This window comes from Festucalex cinctus, chromosome 1 (assembly GCF_051991245.1).
Source record: "Festucalex cinctus isolate MCC-2025b chromosome 1, RoL_Fcin_1.0, whole genome shotgun sequence".
Lineage (NCBI taxonomy): Eukaryota > Metazoa > Chordata > Actinopteri > Syngnathiformes > Syngnathidae > Festucalex > Festucalex cinctus.
Window position 1 is genome coordinate 39,230,111 of NC_135411.1, and position 14,246 is coordinate 39,244,356.

At 40.3% G+C, this 14,246-nt stretch overlaps 1 protein-coding gene across 1 annotated transcript in view; it reads left to right on the forward strand.

Moving 5' to 3' along the window:
- Positions 1-14,246, forward strand: part of smg1 (SMG1 nonsense mediated mRNA decay associated PI3K related kinase) — a 63,624-nt gene that overhangs the window by 24,730 nt on the left and 24,648 nt on the right. Inside the window, exons 14-32 of the mRNA XM_077534954.1 lie at positions 2,165-2,295; positions 3,208-3,369; positions 3,527-3,645; positions 3,748-3,835; positions 4,280-4,381; positions 6,542-6,682; positions 6,867-7,093; positions 7,427-7,626; positions 7,738-7,899; positions 8,755-8,909; positions 9,119-9,252; positions 9,757-10,068; positions 10,180-10,321; positions 10,515-10,665; positions 11,137-11,257; positions 11,752-11,997; positions 12,229-12,380; positions 12,503-12,638; positions 14,100-14,244. Coding sequence (XP_077391080.1) covers positions 2,165-2,295; positions 3,208-3,369; positions 3,527-3,645; positions 3,748-3,835; positions 4,280-4,381; positions 6,542-6,682; positions 6,867-7,093; positions 7,427-7,626; positions 7,738-7,899; positions 8,755-8,909; positions 9,119-9,252; positions 9,757-10,068; positions 10,180-10,321; positions 10,515-10,665; positions 11,137-11,257; positions 11,752-11,997; positions 12,229-12,380; positions 12,503-12,638; positions 14,100-14,244 — 3,026 coding nt within the window. The remainder of the gene's footprint in view (positions 1-2,164; positions 2,296-3,207; positions 3,370-3,526; positions 3,646-3,747; positions 3,836-4,279; positions 4,382-6,541; positions 6,683-6,866; positions 7,094-7,426; positions 7,627-7,737; positions 7,900-8,754; positions 8,910-9,118; positions 9,253-9,756; positions 10,069-10,179; positions 10,322-10,514; positions 10,666-11,136; positions 11,258-11,751; positions 11,998-12,228; positions 12,381-12,502; positions 12,639-14,099; positions 14,245-14,246) is intronic.

Below are 14,246 nucleotides of genomic sequence, written 5' to 3' on the forward strand. Positions count from 1 at the left end.
TGTTTGTTGCAATCTGATTTGATCATGTTTGTACTTGGATTTTTGAGCAAACACCACTGCAGGTAGAGCTGTTATTTTCACATTTTCGGTTTTATTAATTGTTAGTCATGTTCATTGACTCATTGTTATTTAAATCAAACTTATAGTACTTAATTTATCATTAAGTTAGCAAGATGAATTTGGTCTTTCACTCATCTTAAGACAAATTTTTAATCGTGTTGTAATGCTACAGTGGCATGAAAAAGTATCTGAACCTTTTGGAATTTCTCACATTTCTGCCTAAAATCACCATCAAACGTGATCTGATCTTTGTCAAAATCACACAGATGAAACAACAGTGTCTGCTTTAACTAAAACCACCCAAACATTTACAGGTTTTCATATTTTAACAAGGATAGCATGCAAACAATGACAGAAGGGGGGAAGAATAAGTAACTGAACCATCACATTTAATATTTTGTGGCCCCCCTTTGGCAGCAATAACTTCAACCGGACGCTTCCTGTAGCTGCAGATCAGTCTGGCACATCGATCAGGACTGATCTTGGCCCATTCTTCTTTACAAAACTGCTGTAGTTCAGTCAGATTCCTGGGATGTCTGGCATGAATCGCTGTCTTGAGGTCATGCCACAGCATCTCAATGGGGTTCAAGTCTGGACTTTGACTTGGCCACTCCAGAACCTGTATTTTGTTCTTCTGAAACCATTTTGAAGTCGATTTGCTTCTGTGTTTTGGATCATTGTCTTGTTGCAGCATCCATCCTCTTTTTAGCTTCAACTGTCTGACAGACGGCCTCAGGTTTTCCTGCAAAACATCCTGATAAACTTTTGAATTCATTTTTCCATGAATGATTGCAAGTTGTCCAGGCCCTGAGGAAGCAAAACAGCCCCAAACCATGATGCACCCTCCACCATGCTTCACGGTGGGGATGAGGTGTTGATGTTGGTGAGCTGTTCCATTTTTCCTCCACACATGACGTTGTGTGTTCCTCCCAAACAATTCAACTTTGGCTTCATCAGTCCACAAAATATTTTGCCAAAACTTCTGTAGAGTGCCCAAGTGCCTTTTTGCGAACATTAAACGAGCCACAATGTTTTTTTTAGACAGCAGTGGCTTCCTCCGTGGAGTCCTCCCATGAACACCATTCTTGGCCAATGTTTTACATATAGTTGATGCATGCACAGAGATATTGGACTGTGCCAGTGATCTCTGTAAGTCTTTAGCAGACACTCTAGGGTTATTTTTTACCTCTCTGAGTGGTCTGCGCTGAACTCTTGGCATCATCTTTGGTGGGCGGCCACTCCTTGGGAGGGAAGCAACAGTGCCAAACTCTCTCCATTTGTACACAACTTCGCTGACTGTTGATTGATGAACATCCAGACTTTTAGAGATGGTTTTGTATCCTTTGCCAGTTTTATACAAACCAACAATTCTTGATAGCAGGTCTTCCGACAGCTCTTTTGAGTGAGTCATGGTGCACATCAGACAATGCTTCTCATCAAGACAATTCTAACCAGGTGTGTGTTTTATAGTGGGCAGGGAAGCTTTAAGCCACTCATCAGTGATTGGGCACACACCTGACTTAAATTGTTTGGTAAAAATTGGTTTCAATTGCTCTTTAAGTATCCTTAGGCAGAGGGTTCAATTACTTATTCCTCCCCCTTCTGTCATTGTTTGCATGCTATCCTTGTTAAAATATGAAAACCTGTAAATGTTTGGGTGGTTTTAGTTAAAGCAGACACTGATGTTTCATCTGTGTGTTTTTGACAAAGATCAGATCACGTTTGATGGTGATTTTAGGCAGAAATGTGAGAAATTCCAAAAGGTTCAGATACTTTTTCATGCCACTGTACGATGAGTTTTTTTGTCTCTGGGTTTGTGGTGACGGGGAAAGTCACATTTCCGAAAAGTATCTTGATGTGATAAAAACACGATACATTGCGCATTGAATTACGTCCTCCACTAAATATCACATTCAAGTACACTGACAATGTACATTTATTATCTATTAATGTACATTTGCACTGAATCTACAGGTGATGTTTGCTGACCAACCAAAGTTTTTGTCTGGCTCATCGTACATGTCTCCTGATGTGTTGTTGTCTGAACTAAGAATAGACTGATTTTCATCATTGTAGCTAATATTCTTTTGTTTGACCTGTTTAGATGTGGGCTTTGTCTCCTACCGTCTTTGCCCTGCTGAGTCACACGCTGATGTTAGTGCACTCTGAGTTAGCAGTCTACTACCCTGCCGTCCAGTATGCTGTGCTTTACACACTCTATTCCCACTGTACCAGGTAATGTGTAAACTGTCGTGATTTGCCACATATTACATTTTCACACGGTACGGTTATGAATGGTAAACACTGAACGGTGTAGCTCTGTAGGTATGGTGATGGTTGAATAATTTTACATTATAACAGTTCAACAATAAAATCTGCCTTTTTTTCCATTAATCAAGAGGATCTTTGTAGTTAATAGAAGTCAATGACGGAGGACTGTAAACAAGAAGTCAAGCACTGTTTGAGAGCATGATCCCTGCCATTCCAATTTCATTGCTTATATCGCTTGAAAGTGAAGATTCTTGGTTGGCCATCCAAGAAATGCGCAGCGGGTCTTGCCATATCCTATGAGTTACCATGTTACTGTAGGAGTTCCCTCCAATGTAGGGTAAATGGACTGCTTTTTATATAGGGTGCCAAAATGTTTAGTCAACAGTAAATCATGTTCACGACTAGTTCTGTCTCAATAGAATATTTTTAGAATTTATTAATCTATCAATTATTCAATTGACTAATCGGATTCATTTTCATTTTGCATTGGTGGGGCGGTTTGATGTTGTACTATGTTACTGATTCAGTCATTGTTTTCCAAAGTAAAAAAAAAACAAAAAACATATGTTTGTCAATGTGTTATTTTGATTAAACACAGATGATAATCAGTCTTCTTTCATGACGGACTACAGAAATGAATGAACAATTACTGTTGATGTGCTAAAATCAGAGGATATGTACAATTTTAAATTAAAAATGGCTCCAAATGACAACTTGCTTATTAAAATAGTTGTCGAACTTGTCGATTAATTTGATAATCGATTACTTGTCATCACAAAATCTGATTAAATTACGTAAATGTTTTATGTGATGAACCTGTTTGTAATTTTGGACTTCCTAACTGGTGCCGTATCTTCTCTGCGTCCTCTCTGTTAGACATGATCATTTCATCTCATCCAGCTTGTCGTCATCTTCCCCCTCTCTGTTTGATGGTGCTGTCATTAGCACTGTCACGACCGCCACAAAGAAACATTTCAGCACTCTGCTTAACCTTCTGGGAGGGCTTCTAGTGAAGGAACATCTCTACCACGAAGCCAGGTTTTTTTCTTTTTCTTCTTTAGACCACCAATATAGCCAAGCATTAAGAACACTGCCAGAAGAAATGAGAGGATATGATATCACGACAAGCTTTGTAATATCGGGAAGCGCGGGTAGGTGTATGACAAAATCCGAACTTGGTGCGTTTATGTATCAGGAAGCTGCTGCTGACATGGGCTCAAGAGATCTCATTGCTGATGAAGAAGTCAGACACCTACAGCCCTCTCTTCTCTCTGCCTTCCTTCAACAAGTTCTGTCGTGGCCTGCTGTCCAACGGTGAGCTCCTCATGTCCAATATTCTTTTCTTTTTTTTTTTAAGCTTGCAGATTGTTGACAGGCAATACAGCAGATATTTCCCTCTTCTGTTTCACTCAACAGCCCTGAATGAAGATCAGAATATCTGCCTTCAGACCTGCAACAGCCTTCTCATCCTCTCTTCAGCTTTATCTGTGGAGCTTCTGCAGAGGTGAATGCCCGCCTCGCCGCGAATATTGAACTGCCTTGGGGCTTTGTGTAGAATTTGAGCATGGAACATGAAATACAGAGGACATTGAGCTTCAGCACAATCTTTTCTAGGACAAGGTTGCGTTTGATTTATTTTTGTACCTGAAAAAAGAAATTATCCAAGTAACTGTAGTTTCCTAATACTGGTTTGGATATGTTCCATGTGTAGTTCAGTAATTGTTTGTATAACACACACACATCATCACCAAAACTTGCTGATCCACGTTGTATTGTCTCATCTAGTCTCTGCTTTTTTTTTTTTTTTGTCTGATTTCTTGTTCAATTTTTTTGCGACTTTAACTCAAATGTATTTGTGTAGTTGTGTGAATGCTTGATCATACAAGTTGTGAAGACCCGTTGTACCTCCAACCTGAGCCGCCTGCTGAATGAAGAACGTGTGTTTTAGGTGTGTGGATGTGTGTAGAGTCCAGCTGGTCCACTCAGCAGTGAGGGTGAGGCAGGCCTATGGCAAACTGCTTCGGACGATACCGCTGGATGTTTCTTTAAGGTAAAACAGGCTCCATAAGTGCAGCACTTCTGTTCTTTACATTTTAAGTAGAGATAGACCGATATGCTTTTTTCAGGGCCGATACCGATTCCGATTATCGGTAGTCAAGGAGGCAGATAACCGATATTTGAAGCCGATATTCATTTGCAGTAAAAGTTAAAATGTTGGCACCAAATTTTTGAATAATGCAAACCCTAACCCTTCTTTACAATGGATTCTCACACTGCACTTTTCATTTTACATCCTTCTATCTGCAATAAGACGTTGGTGGCGGGGGGAGTTAAATGTAGGGGCCAATGTGACATTACCTTTTATAGCATTTGGGATACTTGTAGTTTTCTACTATTCTATAAATGTTATATTTTTATATTTTGAAGTAATAGGAGGAACCCTGTCATTCAAAATGTGCATCAGCTGTGGCATTACTTACTACTACAGCAAAAAAAAATAAAAAAAATTCCATGAGAAAAACTATTCATCCCTGAACACCATACAGTTCTTGTAGACCTTATTATAATTATTGTTATTGTTACCATATAGACAGTTTTGATAAGCTGAGGATCTTAAATCGAGAACAGCAATATCATGCTACTCCTCTCAACAAGAGAACTGTCAAAAGACACTTCATCATGTAGTTTAGTGCCACTTAGGATGCCCCAATCAACGCAGAAAAAGGTAGAGTAAAATAACTTGGTTATAATAATAGTAAGAATAACTTGGTTAAACAGACATTGTTGCGGTGGACCGCTGCCACTTTCTGCTGTTTAATGTGTTTTACACTTATAGACACGTGTGTGTATATGGGCACACTATTCTCTCACTACTGTACTGTACTGTATCACTTAATGGCACAGATGTACTTGTCTAAATAATAACTGGGCTGCAACATTGCTAATTCACATTAACAAGTACTGTCTTAGCTGTCCACATGAATAGTTACTAACACACGAGAAAGTTATACAACACACCAAACATGAGCTCATTATTCAAAGTATGAGGCACGTAACGAAATTACATCACTGAACATTAATTGCAGCCGACTACGGCCGTAGATGTTACATATTAGTGGCATCCATTGAGAGGATAATGTCCCAACTGACGGCAGACATGACGTGAAAAGAGAGACAAAACGAGCAAATAAGCACACTATACTTTAGCGCACTTCTCTACTAATGCCAAACATACGGAAGAGAACACGTTCGTGTAGTTAAACGGTGTTTGAGACACTTAATTAGTTACGGAGCGGACTTTAACGAGGTGCACAACGAGCTGTCAATCAAATCGACGTTGAAGCTTAAGGCACACAATGGCAAACCAGTGCGACAAATAAACACAATATAAAGTAACTAAACGCTATTTAGTGTCACTGTGGCATCTCACTGCATAATAACCGCTATGCAACAAGTAGTGGACGTGACCACAGAATGCAATGTGTGCGTCACGAGAGGTAAATATAATGACGTTACTCTACTCTTAACATGGAACTAGACAATATAATAATGACAACTGTTAATATTTGGAACCTTTCTAACAAACAATATTTACTTAATTAAGTGAAAATGTGTGTGATTCCCTCCTCGAGTAGTTCAAGTAGCGAATTAGCTACTGGGTGTTAGCCTACATGCTAAGCTGAACACACCACTGTTAGCTAGCGGGGATTCAATGCAAGGCAATGCAGCTCCATTCATATAGTGCATTTAATACACAACATAATTCAATGTGTTTAGCTTATCATGGTGAAACGATCGGCGGAGTCTCTTCTCTTTTAACTTACCTTCGAAGCATGTGTCTGTCGCGTTGTGCGTGTGTGACCGGCTACTGTGATACAGGCATACACTACTGATTGGTTCTGGCTCTTGCACGGCTAACCAATCAAATGCTGCTATGGGCGTTACATTGCTGGAGTTGGACTCCATAACAGACAGAGACGCTCTTGGGCTGCATTCGAAGCGAAAAGACGGAGTTTTAAATGGATCGCTCATATCGGCCGTCAGATTAATAAAACAGACCGATACCGATATGTACCAATATGTCAAATATCGGCCCCGATTATCGGCCCGACCGATTATCGGTCTATCTCTAATTTTAAGTCTTGTCATAGAAAACACTATCTCAGAAATATAATGTTATTGTCTATTTCACAATTATTTTGTTGAGTAGTAACCACAGTCACCCAGAGATGACTCTGATCTCATTGGCCATCCGCCACCACATGAGCCGAGCACCAAGCAGCACCTTACACCCCCAGGACTTCAGTGACCTCATCAGCTTCATCTTATATGGAGTCCTGCACCGTGGAGGGTATGTCCAAAATCTTCATTTCCCTCACTTGAGTCATTAAATGTCACTCTAATCTAAATGCCGACATTTTATGCTAAGTATCGTTGTCATGGCACTTGTAAGAAAATAAAATGATGTGTTGCGGTGAACTGCATGTCTATGTGAATGCACTGAGGCTTTTGAAGTATCCCATTCTTGTCCACAGCAAGGATCCTTGGCTGGAAAGACTTTATTACAGCTGCCAGCGCCTCGAAAAACGGGACAGCCGAGGTGGCGCTGATGTCATGCGTCCTGGTGTGGTGCCCAGAGCTCTGTTAAAAAGTGAAGTGGTGCTGTGGCAGTGGGCAGTGTGGGAAGCTGCACAGTTCACTGTACTGTCCAAACTCCGAACTCCTCTTGGGCGAGCTCAAGACACATTCCAGACCATTGAAGGTGATCCACAAGTTCTTGTTTGTATTAAATCCTTATACACACCAGGTTTCTTTCAGTAGTAATTGACCTGCGAATTACAGCAAGCATCATTAAGGTGGGTTCACGTTTGCCCACATTAAAAATGTATATATCGTTGGCAGTCAGGTTAATTTAATCATAGGAACCAAAATTGTGAATTTTTAGAATAGAATAGAATTTTTGTAATTATTTCTTTAACCATTTCTGGTAATATTGGAGGATGCAAGTGTCCTTTTTTTTTTTTTTTTTTTTTTTTTTTTTTTTTAAAATGACATTCAGCCAAACCTGTGTCTTATTTTCCTCGATATATTTCAGGTATGATCCGCAGCCTGGCTGCCCACAGCCTGAACCCAGAGCAGGATGTCGGCGCATGGGCTGGTGCTGGTAGTGACGGGGATGGTCACCATTCCAATCAGCTCAGGATCACTCTCCTGCTTCAGTATCTCGAAAACCTGGAGAAGCTCATGTATAACGCATATGAGGGCTGTGCTAATGCTCTCACTGCCCCACCTAAGGTAGGCTGATAAGTCTCACTTCAATACACTGCTCATTAAAAATGATAAATATCCAGTAACATTTACGTAATTTTTGCCTTTGAATAATACAAATTTCCTCTTTTAACACAGGGCATCAGGACATTCTTCTACACCAACCGTCAGACGTGCCAAGACTGGCTGACGAGGATCCGTCTTTCACTGATGAGGGTTGGTCTCCTGTCTGGCCAACCAGCGGTGACCATACGTCACGGCTTTGACCTTCTTGCTGAGATTAAGAACAGCAGCACCCAGGTTTGAACGAGGAGGGCTGGTACAATAGGGCTGGGTGATCATATGATCGAGAATAGCGATCGTGATGAATTTCACTTTGATGACGGTGATCAGCTGTGAGCTTAATTAATTGATTAGAGCCACACCGGCCAGTAAGCTGAGCGTTTTCGTTTTTTTTTGTGTTTTTTTTTTGTTACGATTTAACGGTGCATTGGTTTGTGCAATTCGCAAGGAATGTTGGTATTTTGAGTACAGAAAGTACTTGTATGAGAGGCCGTCTCTCTCACACATGCGCTACCTCCTGGAAGTCCACAAGGAGAGAGAAACAAAAATGGTGAAAGTTTGATGCAGCGAAACAATACACTTTCTGAGCCAGAAGGAAAAACGAATACTTTATTAGTGTGGTGAGTGACATGAAAATGTCTTTGATTGATGGTAGAAAATACAAAGTGGAAATGATGTCCATTGAAGTCATTACGCTGTCTGTGCGTTGCAATTTAGAAGTGAGGGTTCGATCACATTACCATGTACGGAATTACTGTGTCTTCTCACACACGTGAACGGAATATTCCGAATCTTTCAGAAACTGGAATTTTGACCTTAACCAGAATGTTGGTAGCATGTAAGAATAGTCATTAATTGCACTGGATTTTATGTAGGGGTATCAGAGTACAGGAAGCTAGACATAAATGCACACCACAGATTTTCAGATTTATATTCTCGTCAAAGTTTGAAAACCATTTATCATTGTGATTTTATGTATTTATTTATTCATCTATTTATTTTTGGTGTTTCTGCCAGCCCAAACGGCCAATGAGCATTTCAGGTGTACAACCTTGATGCAAATTCTAATAATGTCTGTTTTGTTCGCTTCAGGGTCCAGAATTAGAGGTTCCTTTGACATTATTGGCAGAAGCGCTTTGTGAGCTACGTTGTCCTGATGCTATCCAAGGACTTGCTGCCTGGAGCCTCTCTAACACTGGCAAAAGTCTCAGCTGGTTGTCATCAGTTGCTTTACAAGCGGAGGGACGGTAAGCAACCTACAAATGTTCAATATTTGGGTCTTCTTTCTTTTGCGATAAAACGTCTTACGTGATAATATATTTGATTTTTCTTGTGATGGCCCAAATATTAAATTTATTAGGGAACCAAATATTTAAAATAAGAAAGAATCTAAGGATTTTTGCTGAATTAAAAAAACAGTTATATTTGGGCATTTCTTGCGTGTGCCTGTGTTTAGGTTTGAGAAAGCAGCGCTAGACTACCAAGATCAGCTGTCTGCAGTTTCAGGGATGGACTGCAGCATCAAAAGCTCTGACTGTTATCTGCTCAAACTCTCTAGTAGTACCAGCAGCCCCAAACATACAAGCAATGGTAACTATTTAATATGAATTTTAATTAAGTCAACTTTTAGTCCAACCATTTCCAGTTTGATTCCATTTAATTGTGGAGATGACAATGCACAGCAGTACTAATAAAAATTTTTGTTAATGTCTTCTGCTAATTCTTCGTTTGGTCAATTGAGGATCATAACATTTAAGTATTATTTTGTGCCGTAGTAATTAAAGTTGCCCATGCCTGATTTAGAAGAACCAGCATTTATTTGATATATATTTGGTTCTGGATGCTTTCTGTTCATATTCTTATTTGTTGCTACTGTGGACTGTGACAGTGGACAGTACAGGCCAAAAGTTTGGACACTCACATCTCATTCAGTGTTTGCTTTAGTTTATTCTCATTAGTATTTACAGGCTACAATCAACAATGTAAATGCTCATGAGAATGTGTTGTATGAGGTGTGGCTAAACATTTGGCCTGTACTGTACCTAGAGTAATGTCCCCCCCTCCCTTTTTTTTTGTTTTTGTTTTTTTGAAAAGGTGATAGTCGGAAAACTGTGCTGCTGAAGTCAAATGACTGCTCTCCTGAGGTGGTCAACCTGGTGGCCAACAAAGCATGTCAGTGCTATGTGGCACTTTGTGATTGGCCATCAGTCAAGGAATGGCAGACCACTGTTCATGCCCTGAAACAGAACTCCACCAATTTAGTCAACGTCAACCTGAGGGCTGATTTCAACTACATTCAGGCCCTAAGCCACTTTGAGGACGGAGATTTGACTGAATGTGGTGCTCAACTGGAACTTCTCCCTGGTGAAGACTTCAGCTCCATTTCCAGTAGCAAGGACAAGATGGGCAAGTCTGGGCCTAATTCTTGGATTTATTGTTTAATGAGAAGGGACTCTACCATCAGATTGTATTCTTTAAAGCATTCTGCTCAAGGTTGTGTGTCTGTGTCTGGTGTAGACCTGAAGAGGCTTCTGCCCTCATTGAGTCCTGATCCAACAGAACTTCACAGAGCCATTGAGGTACAGCTCCTCCGTACCGCTGTTAGTTCCATAGCAAAAGCCAATCAGCCACCAGAGCAAAGGGCCCCGGCCAATCAAGAGTGAGTATTTACAAATACACGTAGAAATATGCGGTACTCATTTAGACCTTTCTCTGGGATTCAAACATCTTTCTTTGGTCAAATGAAAACAACAATATTCCATCCATCCATTTACAGCCACTTATCAGACAACAATATTTAGGTTTACTAGTGTTGTATTTTCATCCTTCTAATGATTAATATATTTTTGCAGTACATTGGTGCGCTGCCTGAAACAAACTGGACGGATCTGCCTGGGTCCTCTTCGACTGTCAACCCTGACCCTGTCTGATGCCTTACCCACCCTTCCCACTTTGCAGCTCCACTGCACTGCCACTCTAGAGAACACCCTTTCAGGACAAGAGGCACATAAACCACTCTCTTCCATTTATTTCATCTTTAGGAACTTCTACGTTTTTACTTGACGATAAGTTGAATGGCTAACAAACTGATAAGTGCAATGTCACTATATGAATATTAAGCATAACACTTCTGATTGATTGTTTCATGAAATAATTTTCTAACATCAAAATGGGAAACAGTCAATCATGATGAGTCACCAAAGCCAAGTAAAAATGATGGAACCAAAGTCGAGAAAATGTTCCCTGATATTTAATATAGACATTTTGTATGAAAAAAGAATGCTACTGTATTGGGAAGGCGATGATAATGGTTTGGAAGGATAGATTGTCAGATTAGTTGTCTCCCAAATACCGGTATCCTTCAAAGGTTACTGCTTCTGTTTGATTGAATGAAAGGATCAATGGTAACATCAGTCCTGCTAGCATAATAAAGTTTTGAAGTATGATTAATTTGTCTGGTTGTATTCTCTGTAGGACTCTGTAGTTCCTTTGAACAGTGAGGCACTGAGTTCGTGTAAACAACAAGATGTCCAGCCTTTCCTTCAAGCCCTCAGATACACTATGTTCCAGAGACAACTCCTCCACAAAATCAGAGGTAATAGTCATCAGCATTTTTTTTTTATTTTTTATTTTTACAAGACCACTTTGTTAATTTGCAAATTTAACCAAGTTAATCTCAGTCAACCTCCAAGCCAATTGCTTCAGTCATTTTTAGTTAGGAAGCTAAGAATCGCTGAATAATGACACATATATAGTTGGTGTTTGTGCCTCTGGGTGAGAACAGATTCCACGTTATGAACAATGACTACACAAGATTTTACCTTAGGCTTGAACAGCTACTGAAGCTCCTATTATATGCCTCATATTAACAAAACCATAGAGGTAAATGCCTCAGAATCTTGTCAAATAACATATGAAGTTACACAGTTATTTTTCCCCAAATTAAACTGGGAAAATTACTTTATTTTGTTTTCTGTGACTATGGTTGTGTGTGTCGGGAAATTTAAATAACTGTGAAGACAAATGCGTCAGGCCCACTGAGTCCAATAGAAAATCTTTGCCCACAAGAAACTTGTCATCCTCTTGCAGGTTCTTCTCCTACCACAGATGCCCATCTCATGGAGCTTTGTTTGACGACTGTAAAGTTTGCTCGAAAAAAAGGCAACATTGCACTGGCATCCCGTCTGCTCAGCCAATGTTGCGATGGAAGCCAAGATAAGGAGCAGGGTGACGAACTGATAAAGGCCTTCCGGCGCCTCACCTTGGAAGGCACGCTGGGAGAGAAGTGGGGGCCAGAGCTGCAGATAGAAAAAGCCAAAGTAGTGAGAACTTCAGGTGAGGACAGAAGTCAGTGATTTTTCAACATAAGCTAAATATGGATATGAAAAGCTGTATATGATTAGTTCATGTACTTGGTATTGTTTGAATATGATAATGTACATACAGTAAAGACTTGTATGATAATTCACAAATCGCACACAAATCATAACAGATCAGATCATATATGGACAGCTATACACATGCTTGGTAATAATTTCAATATAACAGTAGCAATCAATTCCACAGGCCAGTCCATTATAGCCATGGAAATGCTGAGCAGGGCTGCTCTGTCATATTGCTATGTGGGAAAGAATGAAGGTGCTGCCTGTCGCTCACTGCTCACACTCTGCAAATGGCTGTTGGCTGACTGGAAGGACATGATACCCCAGCTTAAACAGGTTCACTTTTTATAATTGGTCCTCGGTTGGCGTTGATTTTAATTTGTTAAAAAAAAAAATGTTGGTGTGCAGGCTTTATTTCTTTGATGACATTAAGTATGTATCGTGCTGTTTTGCTCCAGGTTGTAAAGATGTCAGGGCCAGTAAATTCATCCACTGCTGTGAGCAACGTGTCACCTTTGTGTCAGAACATCTCTGCTCTACTGGAGCTCCCTCTCGTGGAACAGAGCATTCCCCACATCACAACTGAGACTTCAGGTAATTTTGAGTACAGTTGTATGTTGGTGGCATGGATCAGTGAAGAGAGTGGTCGTCTTACAACCCTGAGGTTGCCGGTTAGATTCCAAGCCATTGTGACCATGTCGAAGTATCCTTGTGCAAGACACTGAACCCCCAGTTCCTCAGAATGCTGCATCATCAGTAGGCGAATGAGTAGCCAAAATGTAAAGCCTTTGAGGACCTTGTAAAGTGGAAAGGTGGTATATAAATGAAGTACCCCATTAACCACAGGCAGAGCCTCCCCTCCTTGCACGGATATAATGCACTGTGCATATAGGGCCCCATCTTCACCCCATCTTTTTGCGCGAGGGGATGCCTTCTGATATCTGACCAATGTCAGGGAACGCTCCAATATGTACTTGACATGTTGCCCAAAAAGTCTCTCTGCACTTGCTTATGGGTTGCTACTCAGACTTAACATTACGACAATATAGTGGAGTACTTTTTCCTTAACCAAAAAACAAATAAATAAAATAAAATAAAATAAACATTGGGCGGTCGGGTACTCTCCATAGAAAAACACTGCTGGAAGAGGGCTTGTCTTGCATTATTTATATTGTATACAGCACATGAGTGGCTGGAAATTACACACCCTTTTGAGCAAAGCCTGTTAGACCACTTTATAGAGCTCTGATTTGCATTTCTGTAGGATGTGCTGGGCAGTCTGTCACATATCGTGTTCCATTTCAAGGACATTTCAAAGGTTATAACTGTTCTCATAAGATGATTACGTTACATACCTTAATGTTTATAAGGTTAACGCATCCATCTATCCATTTTCTTAACCGCTTACTCCTCAAAAGGGTTGTGGGAGTGCTGGAGCTTATCCCAGCCGGCTTCGGGCAGTAGACGGGGTACACCCTGAACTGGTTGCCAGCCAGTCGCAGGGCAAAAGATTAAGATAATTTGTTTCCTAAAAACTAGGGCTGGGAATCATTTGACTGTGTCACAATTAAATTCAGAATCGATTTTCAATTCTCGATTCAAACGATTTTCGATTCAAAATTATTTGATTGACAAATGATTTCTGCTTCAATTTACAGACATGCACTACAATGCACATGCATTGTTATGATCTACTCCATTCTGCTTTGTAAGACAAAATGACAAATAGAGACATTAAAGTGCCTTTTTTTTTGTTTAAACATTTATTAATTTTGGATTGTAAGTGCCTTTTTCCACAAAACAGCATGTGGGCTGCAACTGCCTTTTCCCCTTCTTCTTCATTTCTAATTTAAATAAAATCGATTTTTGGATATTAATTTTGATTCGATTAATAAATGAGAATCTCAATTCTTTTATGAATCAATTTTTTGGGCACACCCCTACTAAAAACGCTACATTTTGACTTGCAGGGAAATTACAAATACCAGTTGCTTAATGCTGATCAAGAATTAGGTAATTGAATAACCAAAAATGTTGTCTGTGGTTTGTGTGTAGTGAGTGTTGGTGTTGGGGAGCCAGACTTTGTGCTTGGCCAACTCTACCAGCTCTCCACCAGCCTAGCCCCTGAGGTGGCAAAGTCCTGGGCAGCACTGGCCAGCTGGGCATACCGCTGGGGTCGGAAGGTCGTCGACAATGCCAGGT